The sequence below is a fragment of the Lolium rigidum genome, chromosome 2, assembly GCF_022539505.1.
Source record: "Lolium rigidum isolate FL_2022 chromosome 2, APGP_CSIRO_Lrig_0.1, whole genome shotgun sequence".
Lineage (NCBI taxonomy): Eukaryota > Viridiplantae > Streptophyta > Magnoliopsida > Poales > Poaceae > Lolium > Lolium rigidum.
The window spans coordinates 92,769,763-92,788,532 of NC_061509.1; the positions used below are offsets into that span (position 1 = coordinate 92,769,763).

The 18,770-nt window shown below is 42.5% G+C and overlaps 1 protein-coding gene across 1 annotated transcript; it reads right to left on the reverse strand.

Moving 5' to 3' along the window:
* Positions 1 to 327: 327 nt before the first annotated feature.
* On the reverse strand, positions 328 to 921 carry LOC124689972. Its single transcript, XM_047223423.1, has one exon. It carries the CDS (start codon positions 919 to 921, stop codon positions 328 to 330), a length of 594 nt encoding a protein of 197 aa, XP_047079379.1.
* Between the last annotated feature and the right edge of the window lie 17,849 nt (positions 922 to 18,770).

Here is an 18,770-nt window from a genome sequence, read left to right on the forward strand (position 1 = left end):
GTGATACGAAAATGAATAGAAATTTACTACTCCACGAAATTTTATTGAAGCCTCCACGCTCAAGGCATAAAAGACAGACTCACAATGTGGCAAACAGATATACCACATTGTGGTTTGCATGGACATTCGACATGAGGACACGTCACGGACAGCGTGGCGGCATAGCACGTAGTATACACGTACCACCAGCTCTACCTTACACACTTGACAACCAACGAAACGAAACTCGTCGCAAAAAAAAAAAAAAAAACCAACGAAACCAACTAAACCCTGCTGGGCGACCCGTACGTGGCCGCCACGAGCACTGAGGCACACCGAGCCTCTAAATTAAGCGATGCCGGCGGCTACCGGCCTTAGGGCGCGCTCGACGCACGACGCGCCGGCGTAGTATTCCGGCGTGGCGGTGACGCTCTTCTGCGCGCGCAGCTGCTCGTAGAACCTCCTGATGAACTCGTCGGCCTTCCTGTCCACCTGCTGCTCGCCCGCGCACGGCGAGTCGGTGACGCGCTGCCTCGCCGCCGGGCTGCCCGCGAACTCGAAGGGGGCGGGAGAACTCCACGGCGCAGGAGACGGCGTCGCCAGCGCGAGCGTGTCATCATCGCCGAAGAGGCTTCCGCCGTCGTTGAGCATCTCAAACACCTTGGCGATGTCGGCCGCGTTGTAGCCGTTGGCAGCTTCGTCTTCACCTTGCCGGCGGTTCCGGCCACGGCGCTGGGCCACGCTGGCGGAGAAGGAGGCGTACTCGACCTCGCTGGGCTTCCCGCGGCGGAGGAAGAGGCAGAGGTCCATGGCAACCTTGCGGCCTGAAGGTAGCACGCCGCGGCGCAGCATGTAGAGCACCGCGCGCATCACCCGCCACAGCCGCCGCGCCGCGCTCTTGGGCTGAGCGGTCGTCTTCGAGGCGATGCCCTTGCCGGTCATTTTGCAAAATTGCTGGTCGAGTAGTTTCGCTTCGCGGTAATGGTGTAATGCTGATGTTGTCACTCACTCTCGGAATTGGTGGAAAAAGAAGGGTATGCCGGCCGGTATTTAAAGGAGTCTCTGTCGTTGCCTGCGTGCCGGTCTCGGTCCAAAAGGAGAAGAGGGAGAGGGAAGCAAGGGATGGTGGATTGGACTGGACCTTGCATTATTGGACACCTCCAGCTTCCATGAGCAGATATTGAGCAACAGGGCTCCATATATCATCCATATTTGCCCGCCAAGGAAAAGACGGCAGCGATCACACGATGGATTTCGGGTTTCAACAATTACGGCACGCTGGAGCGACGCAAATCGGTCTGCGCGAGCGTCTATTTGCGTCGAGCGGCGGACGCGAGAAAGATCGTTTTTGTCCGCGCGTCCGTTTGCGCCTGGGATGTCTCCAGCGGTCCGACGCATTTCCGCATGAAATATGAAGTTTGAAAACAACAAAGTAAAGAGATTCAACGAAGTCATAGTCCTTATTACATCCAAATTTTAAAAAGTCTACATGAAAATAAGATGATATTCCTCTAGACATGGTCTTCGTGGCCAGCCAATGCCCACTGATGCTCAATCAGATTCGTCTGCAGCTGTTTGCGCACATTCTCGTCAGTGATTTCTACATTCATATGCAGATAGTTCTCCCAAGATAAAGCCCCAGGGAGTGGCGCAACTAGCTCACCTTGGAAGTCCCTGTGATTCTTATTGCGGCCATCAGGACGCTCGTTCTCAACGATCATGTTGTGCATGATCACGGAGCATGTCATCACCTCATGCATGGTGGATCAATGGCCGCGCACAATAGCGCCGAAAACAGGAGAAGAAACCTACCGGCGCAATTGACCGAACAGGTCGTGGGCGGCACGAAAGGAGGCGCAACCGGCAACGTTTAGCCCCAAAACAGCTGACAGGTATGCGTCGGAGCCAATCCCGATTACGATCCTGCTCTCCCGCGCGGTGACAACTGAGCCAGACGACGAGTACTGCGGTGTTGCGGCGGCACGGCGGCGGCTGGGGTTGGGGTGGTGGCGTCGCACTAGGGCAGCAAAGAAGTGATCGATTTCGCTGTCCCTGACTTGCGGGGCCGGGTAGGAAAAGAAGGACGCTCGGCGCGACCGCGCAGCGTCCACGGAGACGCAAACCTAGTGCATATTTGGGCCAGGTTTGCGTCGCCGCGGATGGCCCGGTCACTTTGCGTCGCCGCGGATGGCCCGGTCACTTTGCGTCGCCCCATTGAAGGAGGGCCCAGATGCATTTTCGGTCACGGCGGACACAAACGGTCGCTCAGCGTCCGTTTGCGTCGCGCCGCTGGAGATGCCCTTATAGGCCATTTCTTACTGTCACGGAAGGAGACCGGTGCAAAAGCTGACTTGTTTTTTATGGATGTCCGCGCGAAAAATATTGAATATAAATATATTTCATAGCTTTCTTCTATTAGTTCGGACTTTTGGTTGATTTGGCTAGTACAATAATTCTATATAGTATCAGAGTCAGGATGTCTCAAATTCGAGATCCTGCTTATGCAGTACTAAAAACAAAGAAAAAAGATCAAGCGGCCTACATCGAACTCACGCTAAGAACTAAAATAACCTAGACTTGAGCAAAAGTGTTCAATATAAATATACTGCGCGCATTAGCCTCTTCAAAGCAGTTCGAACTTTTGTTTGAATTAGCTAGTGCAACAATCTGATAAAAAATACTCAAAGATGCATGAATCATATTGCACTGGCTGACTATGCCAATAGTTGAGTCGACGGCTGAACGCACGAACATCAAAGATGTCATGAAGGTCCGGCATCAAACATGCTGTGGTATCCCGTAAGTGTTAAAATATGTGAAATCCGTATTGTTGGTTAATATTTCAACCAACATCTTTTGGTTGAATGTTGCCGCCAGCAACAGAACCTAAATAAACTAGCAATGGGCTTGTGTGTTGCTATGGTAGCGCATACTATTGGTTGAGATATACTTCAATCATGTTGGAATAATTCCAATTCAAGTTCTGATAATACCAGTGTCAACTCACTTGCTCCAAAGTAGAAACCCCATGCAACTTCTTGAAGAAAACTGGTATTTCCATATATTCCTTTTGACAGCGCTCAAAGACTAAACATTACGAGTAAAACCAAACCCTCTACAGCGAGCATATAACGAAAGAAAGAAACAACCCAAGGAGAAAACATGCATAACCATCGGAGGAAAGCAACAAGTGTTTTTATCCACTCAGAGCTAGCACGTGGCAAACCCAGGATAACCCCAATTATTGCTTATCTCAAGGTTATCTCAACTTGCTTTGGATTGGCTAGGGACACCTGTTGCCGAAAGAAGAGCGCTCCGTATGATCCACGTCAGATGCACAAGCAAGCAAGGTCCAGGCACACCCAAGTTAATCTACACGTAAGAGGCCGGCGCAACAAACCCATGTGCAAAAAGTTTCTAAACATAAGTGCACTTCTCGTTAACTTCTTTCTTCATATCCAGTTTCAATGTAACTGTTAGTTTTATACTAGGTGGAACTGGGGAAATTCAATTCGGCTCCCGGGTCCGTATGCTCCCTCTACCAAAAAATCATAATATATGTGTGTTCGTCAATTTTCACGAAAAACCAATATTGTGTGTGGTCTATATAAAAAAGAGAAAGTTTATCTTGTGAAAAGCATTATTTTTAGCACTGAATTTTATCTTTTTTACACACGTCACATGATAAGTCGATTTTTTATGAAACGACTTTATGAGCACGTAGCACGTCAAGATGTACGTGCAAATTTTTAGTTTCAATTTTTTTAAATTTAAAATGTACGTAAGATGCATTTCAAAATATAGGGAGCATATGCACCCATGTTCCAAAACACCGTTTGTTTTAGAAAATCATTCGGCCATTTTTAGGACAACATTGTTTGATCATTTTTTTTCCCTTGAGTTCATTTCAATTTGGACTACCTAATTATCACAAGTTGAGAATTTGGATCACTAGCGGGTTCATGAATAATAGGTACCGACTGGCTGGCTACAACTGACCATACAAATCAGCAGGTGGCCAATAGTGAGCAAGCGGGCTAACCCTGCCGCTGGCTAGATTGCAAACCAGCCACCAGAAGATAACCAATGGGCAGAAGTCAACCACTAGTACATTATAAGTCTTTACATACGGATGAAATAGACCGTCGCACGGGTTACCCAACTGTTACTATGTAAGGTGGACGATGGACGTCCATAAAGCACACGATTAAATAAACCGTGTGCGACGGGTCTTTTCCGCAGATGCGACAGAGTCTCTTTTCACGCGCATTTTGAAATTGTTTGCTATACCAAGATCCATCACAAACGAGTAACGTTGAACCATCTGTATGTGTTCAACTTAGGTGGCACACGTTTGTTTCAATCAGCTGTATGCTTTCCGCAAGCATCGCAGACGTTTTATCAATGAAACAAGTAAGACCCCCAGGCTGTAACTAGTAACACGTAACTCAATATTGAATGCAAATACATTAACAAAACTCAATTCGATTTCATTTTACATTTCGTACACCACATACACATATGTATTTCAACATAGATTTAATTGCTAGCTATACAAATGAGTGAGCTATAGAAATAATTCTTGGTTTCGGGCGTTGTCTCCATGACAGTTTGGTTTTGTTGCCAATGATTCACCTGCACCCCGCATCTGCTGCCACTTATACTTGTTATGCCTCTGGTTGATGTCGTAAGAAGCCTCTATGCGTGCGTTTTTACTGGCCCTAATCTGGAAGCAGTTTCTGCTTCGCCAAGTGCATGTCACAAGACAGGAAAACTGCACAAAAGAGAATCATTGGATTTAGAACATAAACATAGACAAGTGAAATTAAATAAATGCAAGTTTAAATGATTTGTGATCTTACTCGTGAATGATGGTGAAGAGCCGAGGCTGTCAAATTATTATGCAGTGTCAAAAAAATCATCCCTATTATAAGATGATAGCTAACTTTAAATACATGAAATATATAGAAAAACTTGTAATGTATATATCTTGCTAGCTTACACAATATAACATATAGATCTGACAATAATATAATGTAACATATAGCTCTAACAATAATATATTGTAATACCAATCTAACTTACACATCAGATCCTAACATTTAGATCTAACACACAAATTATGTCATTTAACATACCATATAGATCAAGTTAGCTTACACATCAGATCCAAACACACCTAGCCATAACAATATTATACGAATCTGGCTTTGCTAAGTTAGCTAATGAATATAAAAATAGAACATACTGATCCTAACACAATATTTTAATAGATACGGCCTTGCTAATGGTGCTTATAGAGCAGGTGCATATTACATTAATGTTAAAATGCATGGTAACAATGTATACCTCCGGCAGGAGTTGTTGGAATTTTGCCATAGAGGCAATAAGAATAAATTTATTATAATTATTCATTATAAGTTTTATGCCATGTTATAAGTGTACTAAGCGGAAACATTAGTGCGTGTGTGGTATGTAAGTAAACCAAGTCCCTAGTCAACTAGTCCATTGGTTAACATATGATTAAGGTTTCCTGATCGTGGACATTTATGTCAATTAACAATAATATGATGGACACACACCCAACATAAGTAATGCAATGAGATCTAGTCATAAAGTCCATCATTGTGATTAATAAGAAAACGTTGTGTAACATATTCCTTAGACCATGACATCATATCTAATCAGTATCACCGGAGGCTGCCTTGATGCATCAACTGCTACACCGTACAAGAGTGATCATAAAGGTGTTGCTCAGGTGTGATGAAGAGGTATATTGAGGCGTATGCATCAAGATATGGATTTTTCCATCCGCGTGACAGATAGGTACTCTGGGCCCACTCGGTGAGATTACATCTACAAAGCTTGCAACCATGTGACTAGGTTCCGAGAATGTAGTATCACAGGAACGAGTAAATTTGTTTTGTCGGTAACGAGATCAAAATAAGTGTGGAGATACTGAAGATCATATATCAGACAAATCAAGTATCATGAGACGAAGGGAACAAGACTTGACGTTTAATGTTCAATCGATAAGGTTGGAAAACATAGGACCATTATGGGTTTTTAAATCCCGTTGTTGGTCATTAATTGGAGAGATGTCTCGACCGTGTCTACGCATTCTCGAACCATAGGGTGGCACACTTAAAGGTTTTCGATGCTTAGGGTTTAATCGGGGATCGTCGGAGAAATAAGAAAGAACTCCAGAAATGTTTCGGAGAGGTATCGGAAAAGTTTTAGAGTCAATGAACTATTCGGAGACTTAAATAATATGTTTAGTATTCAACTAAATGAATTAAATATTAAAAATGGAACTAGAAATAGGCTAACCCCTAATAGACCACCAATTGGCAGCCCATTAGGGGGGCATCCCAAACCCCAGGGAAAGGAGGATCGGCGGCCCATGTGGGGAGCCATCCCACCAAACCCTAGATTGGGGGCAGCCTAGGGTGGGGTGCACCTGGTGGAGGTGGCACCACCCTCCCCCCACCCCTATATAAGTAGAGGCAACCCCTCTCCTCATTTCACCCCTTGGCTTTTGCCTTTGTCCCTCGCTCTCCCTCACCCGTGGTTCCGAAATATTGGAACGTGCATACGGGGTTTGAGATCTCCATACGCACACCGTCGTGCTGCTGGATCCTCGGTACGGATCTTTCTTCTTCCGCTCCTTTGCTGGACCGGAGCCCATGGGACGTCGTCTACACCGTACGTGCGTATAACTACGAAAGTGCTGCCAGATGTACATCTGCATGACCTTGTGACCGGCATCGCTGGACAACTACATCAACAACTTTCGTTGGAACATAACGCTTTCGGTTAGGGCATGAACACCGAAACTCTTTCAGTCTTTCGTTGCCTTATATTTGCATAGTATATATCTTGGCTATATCGGAAAGGTTTTGTACCCTGTTGCGAACCTTCAAGAATCACAAGCACACGATGGAGATGGCGAGGACGAGTTGGTTTGACTCTTGTTATCGGAGGCACCTCTAGCCTTTGACCGCATGTTGGCACGCGTACACGATGAAGAAACCTTCGGCGAGGTCATTTGCATCCCATCACGGCAAAGCTCTAGAAGCTAGCTAGCTTATGCCTCGCCAACCAGGTGACGTCAGTGGAGCAAATGTGTCAACTTTTTTATCCTGAAGAGAAGTGGCGGCTTACATGAAGTGAGACCGGACGGGGACCCTACTGGTCCTTATTTATCAGAATAAGATGGTATGGTTAGGACCAAAATTGACTCACGCTTTTTCATAGTAAACCCATGTGGGATGATCCAGCTACAGCTGGGCATGGGCATCCCGGACCGGATAGGCCGGCCCGAAAATTCCGGGCCGGGCGGGTCAGGATTGCATGTCGGGCCACGTTCGGGCCTGATTTTGGAGCCCTAACATCGGGCCGGGCCAAGCTCAGGCTTGCGAAAAAACACGATTTTAGCTTAGTTCGGGTCGAGCTTGTTGGGCCGGGCCGGGCTTTTCTCTGTTCGTTCTATGCTCGGGCCGATTTGTAAGCTCAAAGGTCGGGTAGAGCCAGGCTCGGGCCTGAGAATTTAGGTTCAGGCTGTTTTAGGCCTGGCCCGAGGAATGCTCAGTTGTAGATCTAGCATGGCACACGACCGATGCATGTAAAATACATAGAATTTCGTCCTTTATTAACATGAATTTCCACATGTTTGTAACATATATGATGATAATATCATGTTTTACATTGATTTATGGGGATTTACCAATGATCCCCTGTATTTGGTGAAAATGCATGGAGCCCCCATGTGTGGTTTTGGTAATTAATGAAAATCCCTATGGAATAATGTTTGCATTGAGTTATATTTGTAGGAGTTGTCCATAGGCAATTCTTGAACCATTTGTTGGCTTCAAGGTTGCAATAAGAAGAATTTGATGAAGGATATCAAGTGTCAAGTATGTCTTGAAAATGAAGATGAAGTGAGCCCTCAAGTTACTTCAAGACATCAACATGATGAAGAATGAAGAATGAAGTGCAAGTTCAAGTGCAAGTTCAAGATGAGCCAACTCAAAGAGTTCATAAGCTTGAAGCTTGCCATGGAGAAATGAAGTGCAAGTTTAAGATGAGCCATCTCGAAGAGATCCTTTGCTTGAGTCTTGCCATCCATATGGTGATCATGGATATGTGAAGATGCGCCGAAGAAGAAGATCTCCCATGGTGGATTATGGGGGAGCAATCCACATGGTGGTCATGGTTATGTGAAGATGCGCCGAAGAAGAAGCTCTCCCGTGGTGGATTATGGGGGAGCAATCCACAAGACTTCGTCAAGCAAGCACAAGCAAGAAAGGCGTTCCATATTGTTGAGGTCAAGATCGTCGTCATCAAGCTCAAGTGAAATGCGCAAGTATAAGGTTTGCTCTTGATAGGGTTTCTTTCTCACCGGTCTCATAGTGTAGTTGGAGACCGGTTTATAGTTTAGTTGTCGTACTATCAAGAGGGCTCTCGAGTGAGTAACTCGATCGTATCGTTCGGAGAGAGCTCAAACCTTTTCATCCTTGCATCATCTTTCTTGGTTGTTATTTGGACCTTATCCATGTGATGTTTTAGAGCTTGTGCTTATTCTCATGACAAGCTCTAGTTCATCGAAAACGGATTTCGCATAGATCATTAGTTGCGTTTTCGAGTTTGGTTCATCATCTTTCTTGGTTTTATTTGGATCTTATCCATGTTATGTTTTAGAGCTTGTTCTTATTCTCGTGACGAGCTCTAGTTCATCAAGAATGGTTTTTGCACGGGCAACTTGTTGCATTTTCGAGATTGGAGGTTTTACCGGTATGTCTTTTTTAGATAGGTCAAACCTTTCATCATTTGTTTCTATCCTCCCTTGTTGGACTATGATGGTTTCCTGCATGATCTTGTAGAGCTTGTTCCTAGCTTCAAAACAAGCCCAAGATCATCAAAATCGGAGTCCGGATGCTAAAGTTATGCCCGTTTTAGTTTTGGTGTTTCTGCAGTTTTCTGGGGGGCGGATAATCCGGCCCGAATGGCCAATTCCGGGCAAATATCCGGCCAAATATCCGGCCCGAGTCCAGGGGCGATTTCGGGGGGCGGATAATCCGGCCCGGGGCGGATTTTCCGGCCTGGGAGGCCCCAAACGGTCATATTTCGTTGGGAGGGGGTATATAAGACCCCCTTCTTCCTCCTTGGGCTGGTTGGTTCACTTTCTCTCTCTCCCCTCCATTGTTGTACTTCAAAGCTTGCCCTAGTTCTTGATTCCTCCCATGATTCTTGCATATTCTTGAGGGAAAAGAGAGAGGAGATCTAGATCTACATTTCTACCAATCAAATCCATCTCTTTGTGAGTGGAACTCTCTAGATCTTGATCTTGGTGTTCTTTGTGAATTCCTTTGTTCTTCCTCTCTTATTCCCCCAATAGCTTTTGTAGCTTTGTTGGAATTTGAGAGAGAAGGACTTGAGCATCTTTGTGGTGTTCTTGCCATTGCATTTGGTGCATCGGTTTGAGTTCTCCACGGTGATTCGTGGAGGTGAAAGCAAGAAAGTTGTTACTCTTGGGTTCTTGGAACCCTAGACGGATTCTAGGCCTTTGTGGCATCTTTGTGGTGTTCTTGGGGACTCCAATTAAGTTGTGGAGAATCTTCAAGGGCAAGGCCTTTGTGGCATCTTAGTGGTGTTCTTGGGGACTCCAATTAAGTTGTGGAGATTCTTCAAGGGCAAGGCCTTTGTGGCAATTTGTTGGGAGCCTCCAATTAAGTTGTGGAGATAGCCCCAAGCTTTGTGCGGGTTCGGTAACCTCCCTAAGGTTACATAGTGGTTCGAGGACATCCCTCTTGGTGGGAATTCTCGAGGAGAATACGGTGGCCCTCGTGCTTTTGGAGTGACTTGTCCTCCACACCGCTCCAACGGAGAGTAGCACTCGCAAGAGTGTGAACTTCGGGCTACATCGTCGTCTCCCGCGTGCCTCGGTTATCTCTATACCCGAGCTCCTTACTTATGCACTTTACTTTGTGATAGCCATCGTGCTTGAGGTTATATATCTTGCTATCACATAAGTTGCTTGTATTGCTTAGCATAAGTTGTTGGTGCACATAGGTGAACCATAGTATATAGGCTTTGCGCTTGACAAAGTAAACGCTAGTTTTATTCCGCATTTGTTAAGCTCATCTCGTAAAGGTTTTAAACCGCCTATTCACCCCCCCTCTAGGCGACATCCGTGTCCTTTCAATTGGTATCAGAGCAAGGTCTCTCATTCTTAGGCTTCACCGCCTTGAGAGTAAAGATGTCGGTTAGGGGATTAGTGCACAATAACTTGTTTATATTTGATGGCACAAATTATGATCTATGGAAAATTTATGTGCTTAAAATCTTACGGGGTATGTCCCCGGACATGGAGCGATATCTTGGCATGGGTTTTTCTTCTCCTAAGGATCCTCAAAATTTATCTCTTGAGGAGGAGAAAAACTCTTGCCTCGATGCTCTTGCTTCTCATGTGTTTTCCATTGTTGTGAGCAATGTAGTTACTTCGTCAATCATGCCTTTTGGGAGCTCTCATGAATTATGGACAAAGCTTCAAGACAAATATGATGTGTCCAATATTATTAAGGATGATTGTATTGCTTCCACTTCCGGCCGTGATGAGTTCTCATCTTCATCCACTTCACCAATGTGTGGCAAGACACAAAGTAATGATATGGTGAGTGGTGATGGAATTTGCAATGTTGGTATTGAGCTTACTATTGATGATTCTTCATCTCTATCTCATTGCAATGCTTCATCTACGGACTCAAACACATCCAGCACTAGAAATGATTTACATGCTTGTGTTGATAGTCCTTGCATATCATGTGTAAGTTGCTTGAATAAATCTAATGATGATATGCTTGCATTGTCTTATGGCCATGATAAAAATGCTTCTATTTCCTCTAGTTTTTGTGTGTCTAACAATGTAGAGGAAACCAAAGATTCTATTGGTCAAGACAAGATCTTGAAAGGAGCCTCAAGTAACTCCTCATCTTTATCTCACGGTCCTCATATATGCCTTATGGCCAAGGGTTCCACGGTACCTCCTACCATGGAACCTAATATGTCTCATGGTGATAAGGATGATGATGAATATGAAGAAGAGGATTGGGTTGTCTCTCTACGCGATAAGGGTAAGAGTGTTTTCAAGGTTATTTGCAAAGATAAAATTGCTTGCTCTCACTTCTTTGAAATCTTGACTACCGCTATTGAGAGTCAAAAACTTATTTGGATGCATGAGAACACCATTGATAAAATGGGTGCTCTTGAACGAGAGTATGCCGATGATGTGGCATCTCTAAAGGATGAACTTGAAGAAGAACAAACCACCAAGGAAGCTCTTGAGGAAACCTTTGCTCTAGAATTGTCTAGAGAAAAGGAAAACCATGATAGAGCTCTTGAGGTGGAAAATGAACTAAAGCTAAAAAATGATAAGCTTGTGTTTGTTAATGCTAAACTCCTTGAGGATTTTGAGCAACTCAAAAAGGGCTCAAGGGCTATTGAGAGTGCGCTCACCAAACTCACCGAGTCGCATGAGCAACTTAAAGCTTCTTATCTAAAAGAGCATGACAACTTGCCTGCTCCCATTTCTATTAATAATGATGCTTGTGCTACTAACTCTACTTCTTGTGAAGCATCTATCTTGAAGGAGAATGTTGAGCTAAGGGCTCAACTTAAATTGCTAACTAGCAATTATGGGAAATTGGAAGAAAATCATGGAAAGCTTTCTAGCTCCTATGAGGATCTTCTAGCCTCTCATGATAGGCTAAAGTTAGCTCATGAGGCTATAATATCTAAGGAAACACCTTGTGAGCCTCATGTGGGTACTAGCACTAATACTCAAAATGTTATATTGCCATGTGCTAGTCCTAGTAATTCATCCACTCATAATATTGCTAAATATTGTGATGAATTATCTTCCTTGCCTTGTTGCTCTAACAATGAACGTTCTACTTCCTCTAGTACTTGTGTTGTTGCTAACCATGTAGAGGAAATCAAAGAGCTCAAGGCCCAAGTCTCTTCTTTGAAGAACGACTTGGTAAAGGGTCATGAAGGGAAATGCAAACTTGACAAGATGTTAAGTGTGCAACAATCCCCCAATGACAAGAGTGGAGTTGGATTCAACTCCAACAACAAGAACAAGTCCAAGAACAACAAGACTAATAAGGGTCAATTACAAGTCAAAGACCCGGCCAAGATTGTTTGCTTCAAGTGCAAAATTGAAGGGCATCATGTTAGATCTTGCCCTTTGAAGAAGAAGCAAAAAGGGAAGCGGCCTCAAGCTCAAACTCATATTCAACCTCAAGTTGAAGAAATGCCACTTCCCAAGAAGAATCAAGCCAATGCTCCCATTGTGGAGAAATCTAGTGAGAAGAAGGAGAAGAAAAGAACTTGCTACATATGCCGTGAGAAGGGCCACATCTCCTCCTTTTGCACTATTGGTACCTCATCCAACTCTATCACCATTGATGATGTTTATTCTCTTCGTAAGGATGAGGGTGGCAATGTGTTTGCCAAATATGTTGGTGCTCAAAGTGGTGTCAAGAAAAGAACCATTTGGGTTGCCAAGCCTATTGTGACTAACCTCTTAGGACCCAACTTAGTTGGGGACCAACAATCCAGAACTTGATCAATAGGTTCTTATTGGAGGGCATTGGAGACTTGGCTCCTGATACGTCTCCGACGTATCGATAATTTCTTATGTTCCATGCCATATTATTGATGATACCTACATGTTTTGTGCACACTTTATGTCATATTCGTGCATTTTCTGGAACTAACCTATTAACAAGATGCCGAAGTGCCGCTTCTCGTTTTTTGCTGTTTTTGGTTTCGTAAATCCTAGTAACAAAATATTCTCGAATCGGACAAAATCAACGCCCGGGTTCCTATTTTTCCCGGAACCATCCAGTAACACCCAAGAGCCGCCGGAGGGAAGCCCCGGGGGCCCCACACCACACCCCGGCGCGGCCAGAGGGGGGCCGCGCCGCCCTATGGTGTGGTGGCCCCGTGCCCCTCCGAGGCTGCCCTTCCGCCTACTTAAAGCCTCTGTCGCGAAAACCCCGAGGCGAAGAACCACGATACGGAAAACCTTCCAGAGCCTCCGCCATCGCGAAGCCAAGATCCGGGGGACATGAGTCTCTCGTTCGGCACCCGCCGGAGCGGGGAAGTGCCCCGGAAGGCTTCTCCATCGACACCGCTGCCATGTCCACCGCCATCTTCATCACCGCCGCTGCTCCCATGAGGAGGGAGTAGTTCTCCATCGAGGCTCGGGGCTGTACCGGTAGCTATGTGGTTCATCTCTCTCCTATGTACTTCAATACAATAATCTCATGAGCTGCCTTACATGATTGAGATTCATATGATGATGCTTGTAATCTAGATGTCACTATGCTGGTCAAGTGAGTTTTACTTATGATCTCCGGAGACTCCTTGTCCCACGTGTGTAAAGGTGACAGATGTGTGCACCGTGTGGGTCTCTTAGGCTATATTTCACGTAATACTTACTCACTGTTATGAATGGCGTAGTGAAGTGCTTATTTATATCCCTTTATGATTGCAATGTGTTTTGTATCACAATTTATCTATGTGCTACTCTAGTGATGTTATTAAAGTAGTTTATTCCTCCTGCACGGTGTAATGGTGAGAGTGTGTGCATCCGTGTTAGTACTTGGCGTATGCTATGATCATGATCTCTTGTAGATTGTGAAGTTAACTATTGCTATGATAGTATTGATGTGATCTATTCCTCCTACATAGTGTGAAGGTGACAGTGTGCATGCTCTGTTAGTACTTGGTTTAGTCGTGTTGATCTTTCTTGCACTCTAAGGTTATTTAAATATGAACATTGAATTGTGGAGCTTGTTAACTCCGGCATTGAGGGTTCTTGTAATCCTACGCAATGTGTTCATCATCCAACAAGAGTGTAGAGTATGCATTTATCTATTCCGTTATGTGATCAAAGTTGAGAGTGTCCACTAGTGAAAGTCTATTCCCTAGGCCTTGTTCCTAAATACTGCTATCGCTGCTTGTTTACTGTTTTACTGCGTTACTACTGCTACCATATTACCACCATCAACTACACGCTAGCAAGCTATTTTCTGGCACCGTTACTACTGCTCGCATTTATTCATACCACATGTATTTCACTATCTCTTCGCCGAACTAGTGCACCTATTAGGTGTGTTGGGGACACAAGAGACTTCTTGCTTTGTGGTTGCAGGGTTGCATGAGAGGGATATCTTTGACCTCTTCCTCCCTGAGTTCGATAAACCTTGGGTGATCCACTTAAGGGAAACTTGCTGCTGTTCTACAAACCTCTGCTCTTGGAGGCCCAACACTGTCTACAAGAATAGAAGCTCCCGTAGACATCAGCTCCACCATGAAGAATTAAGGGATCTTCATCATTTATATTATCTCAATCCAAGTCTTGGTTATCTTTCTTCTATCATATATTCAATGTTCATCCTTGCGGTAACATGTGCTCACCTCATTTATATTGAAAGTTACTCGCCCCTTTGCATGTGTTAGTTTTTGTTCCTAACATGTGTTTGTATATGTTGTGCTTCCTACTTTCTTTTCTTGAGAAATCAAGTCTATGCATGTTGGGTTGCACACCATGTATTTGTGTTTGTGTTGGAGCCACTTTGCATCTTGTTGTATCTTATATGGCTCTTATGAGCGATTAATGGACTATCCCATTTTGGGGGAGTGATATTCCTTTGGGAATTTCATGATCCTAACAATGTGTGTACATGAGAAATATCACTTAGAATTGATATTGCAAGATTATCTAGTCTCTATGTGGTATGTCATCTTCATGAGAAATTCAAATTCTAATGTCCATTAATATCTCTACTTGGATCTTTTTTGCCTCTTGTGAAAATAAATTCCTTATCACATTATGGGGGAGTAATAAGCTTTGTGCATATTACAAGCCTAGAAAATGTGAACATTTGAGGTTGTGTCACATAGAATTGATACCGTAAATTATCTCTCTCCTATGTGGCATGTTTGCTCAAACAAGCTCCAATTTGCTTAAATGGCTTCATTGCTAATATCTTTGTGGATCTTATTTGTGAAAGTTTTTCTTGGCATTTTTTTTCACAACGTGTCCCTCAATACATTTTTGGAAAACCTTGTGCTTCAATTCATACTATTAATTGCTTTGCATGTTGGTATGAATACTATTAATTGCTTTGCATGCTGGTATGAATACTATTAATTGCTTTGCATGTTGGTATGAATACTATTAATTGATTTGCATGTTGGTATGACTAATTGAAGCTATCAAGAAACTATCTTTGCATGATGGTTAACTCTTATCTTTTACCATATGCTTTATTCGTTGTAAATATGATCTTATGTATACTTACAAACTACCACCGAGAAATATTTCCTAATACCTCTTGTCCTAGGACAAGTGGTAATCATTATGAGGTAGATATTTATTGATCATATCTACATTGGCTCTTGTGTTTAAATTTCCTTATTCATTGCCATGAATTTTTTGTGCTTTGACTCCCATGTGTCTTCCTTGCATCTCATGGATCTAATTTGTCTATTCAAACTTTCTTAGCATTTTTAGTAGATATAGGTAGCATGATGATCCTAGTTTTGTGCATTTTGTATCCATATTCTAAATCCTAGATAATGCACTAATCTTGGGGGAGCTCTCCTATATTTGTTATAATGCTTAAACTTCTCTTGATCATTATCAAAAATTTGGTTTTGGGAGACATAAATTTTCTTTTTGGTACTTTGTGCCATCATAAAAAGTATCGAGGGTTTGGTTTATTTGTTGGAACCTTGCTCTCTTGGGAGTTGGTTATCTCATTCCTTTGTGCTTAGGCTTAATTAGCTTCTTATAGTGAGATAAGTCTTTGGAGTCAATCTTGTGTTGATTTGATTCTTTGATATAATTTGGGCAACCATTGTCTCTTGATTTATTTGGTGTTTTGTCCAAATTGTATCTTCCTTTGGTTCTTGAAAGTATTGTGCATGCATATTTAATATATGTATATCTTATGGCATGTGTCACTTTCTTTGATCCAATATATAGGGTAAACTCCATCAAATCCTAATTTGGCTAAGATGTGCATGAAATTCAATTTCATATCTATATGCACATAGAATTGTGGAGTTTGTCCTATATGTTGTAGTGTGTCTAACTACTTCGGACCAATTAGTTTGGGGACCATTTTGTACTTACCTTTGTGTTAGGTACAATGGATCGATATGCATTGAATGCTTGTCTCACTCTTGGAAAGAAGTGGTGACTCAATGGTAACTTGAGGCAAGCTAGGATGGTCAACGAACACATATCTACTACATCCACACCAATGCTATCTTGGTAACAAGTATCTTCTCATGCATACTTTTCTTGTATCCAACCTTATGGTTGCATTTTGGCATGAATCTCTTGATTTGCAAATGTTGTGCTTCTTGCAAAAGTCTTAATGAAACCTCTTTATTGTGAATGTGAGTAATTTGAGATGAGTGCATTTGTTGGAAAGTATTCTAAATCATGCTCATGATTCATCCATCCCAACTATGCCTATCTAGCAATTTTATTGAATATCAATTCCTCAATGCTCTCACATGTTCAATATAGATGAAAGTGCAAATTTAGTTACTTCTTTTGGTATCCTTGTTTGTGATACTTGTTGCCTTTCTCAAATGCATCCCAACTATCTTCTATCCCTTGTTGATATTTGTGATGTATTTTAGTTGTTTGTGGTTGAAGTTCATGAATGTACAATCAGATAAAATTGAGCCTTTGGCCATGCTATTAAGCAAAAATTCTTATTGTTATATTGCATGACTTCGTCTTGGATATCATTTTTTTTTGCGTATCTATTTTGTGTGTGCATGTTTCTTTGTGGATAAATATCTTTGTGATATTGCCCACTTAGAGAAACTTATACACATAAGAGATGATACATCTCCTTTTGATATCTTATTTATTTGTTGCTTGTTGATTGGTCATGCTAAGCAATATAATTCATTGAAGACTATGATGATGCTTTTTGCTCATCCTTGTAATAGTCTTATAATATGCTTTATCATTCCTTTCACATATCCTCTTGGTTGAGCCTTTTTATTATGGTGCATCTTACTTGTTTCTCAACTATTTGTTTGTTGCAAGTATTAAGTTTTTTTTTCTATCTATGATCTATTGCAATTTTTTGTGTTTTAAATGGTAATGAGGGAGTGAGGATTCCATGTTATGCATATTGTATTCAAATGCAACATTTTAATTTATGCATGTACCTTGGGGAGCTTCCTCATTTGATTTAGAGCACTATCTTGTGGTGATCATTAGAGTTTGATTCACTTGGTATCTTTTGTTTTTGAATGATATTATGGGAGTGATGATTCCATGTTTGTGCACTTTATACTCCAATGCAAATTGTCTAATTTTGTGCACAAACCTTGGGGAGCTTCCTCATATTATTTAGAGCAATCTTCTTGATCTTATCATAATATGTATCTTTCTTTTGGTATCTTCTTTATGGTTCATTTGGTTGCTTGCTTCATTTGTTGAAGCTTCTTGACTTTGTTATCTTTTTGTAATCTTTGATCCTATCTATAGTGTGATTCCTTCTGAATATTCGTCATTGGATATGTGCATTTGATTCCACTCAAATTATGAGAAATGCACACGCTATGGAGGAACTCTCACTATATTGGCCTTCTAAATGTGTCGGCAATTGGTGCCAATGGGGGAGAAGTTTGGAGGGTTTAAGGGAATTTGGTTATGTCTTTGCTTTGTGCTTAAGCATGTGCCTTTATTGCATTGCATCTTGTTGCGTTGCATAGTTGAATATTTAGAGGAAACTCCACTAGGCTTTGAATGCCAATATATGCAATGAAAGTAAAGATCATTCACACATGCATATATTATGGGGGAGTTTGCTCTATATATTCAACTTATTTGTTACTTAAATTCCTTATATAAACCCTCTCAAAGAGATTGTCATCAATTACCAAAATGGGGGAGATTGAAAGTGCATGGAGCCCCCATGTGTGGTTTTGGTAATTAATGAAAATCCCTATGGAATAATGTTTGCATTGAGTTATATTTGTAGGAGTTGTCCATAGGCAATTCTTGAACCATTTGTTGGCTTCAAGGTTGCAATAAGAAGAATTTGATGAAGGATATCAAGTGTCAAGTATGTCTTGAAAATGAAGATGAAGTGAGCCCTCAAGTTACTTCAAGACATCAACATGATGAAGAATGAAGAATGAAGTGCAAGTTCAAGTGCAAGTTCAAGATGAGCCAACTCGAAGAGTTCATAAGCTTGAAGCTTGCCATGGAGAAATGAAGTGCAAGTTTAAGATGAGCCATCTCGAAGAGATCCTTTGCTTGAGTCTTGCCATCCATATGGTGATCATGGATATGTGAAGATGCGCCGAAGAAGAAGATCTCCCATGGTGGATTATGGGGGAGCAATCCACATGGTGGTCATGGTTATGTGAAGATGCGCCGAAGAAGAAGCTCTCCCATGGTGGATTATGGGGGAGCAATCCACAAGACTTCGTCAAGCAAGCACAAGCAAGAAAGGCGTTCCATATTGTTGAGGTCAAGATCGTCGTCATCAAGCTCAAGTGAAATGCGCAAGTATAAGGTTTGCTCTGGATAGGGTTTCTTTCTCACCGGTCTCATAGTGTAGTTGGAGACCGGTTTATAGTTTAGTTGTCGTACTATCAAGAGGGCTCTCGAGTGAGTAACTCGATCGTATCGTTCGGAGAGAGCTCAAACCTTTGCATCCTTGCATCATCTTTCTTGG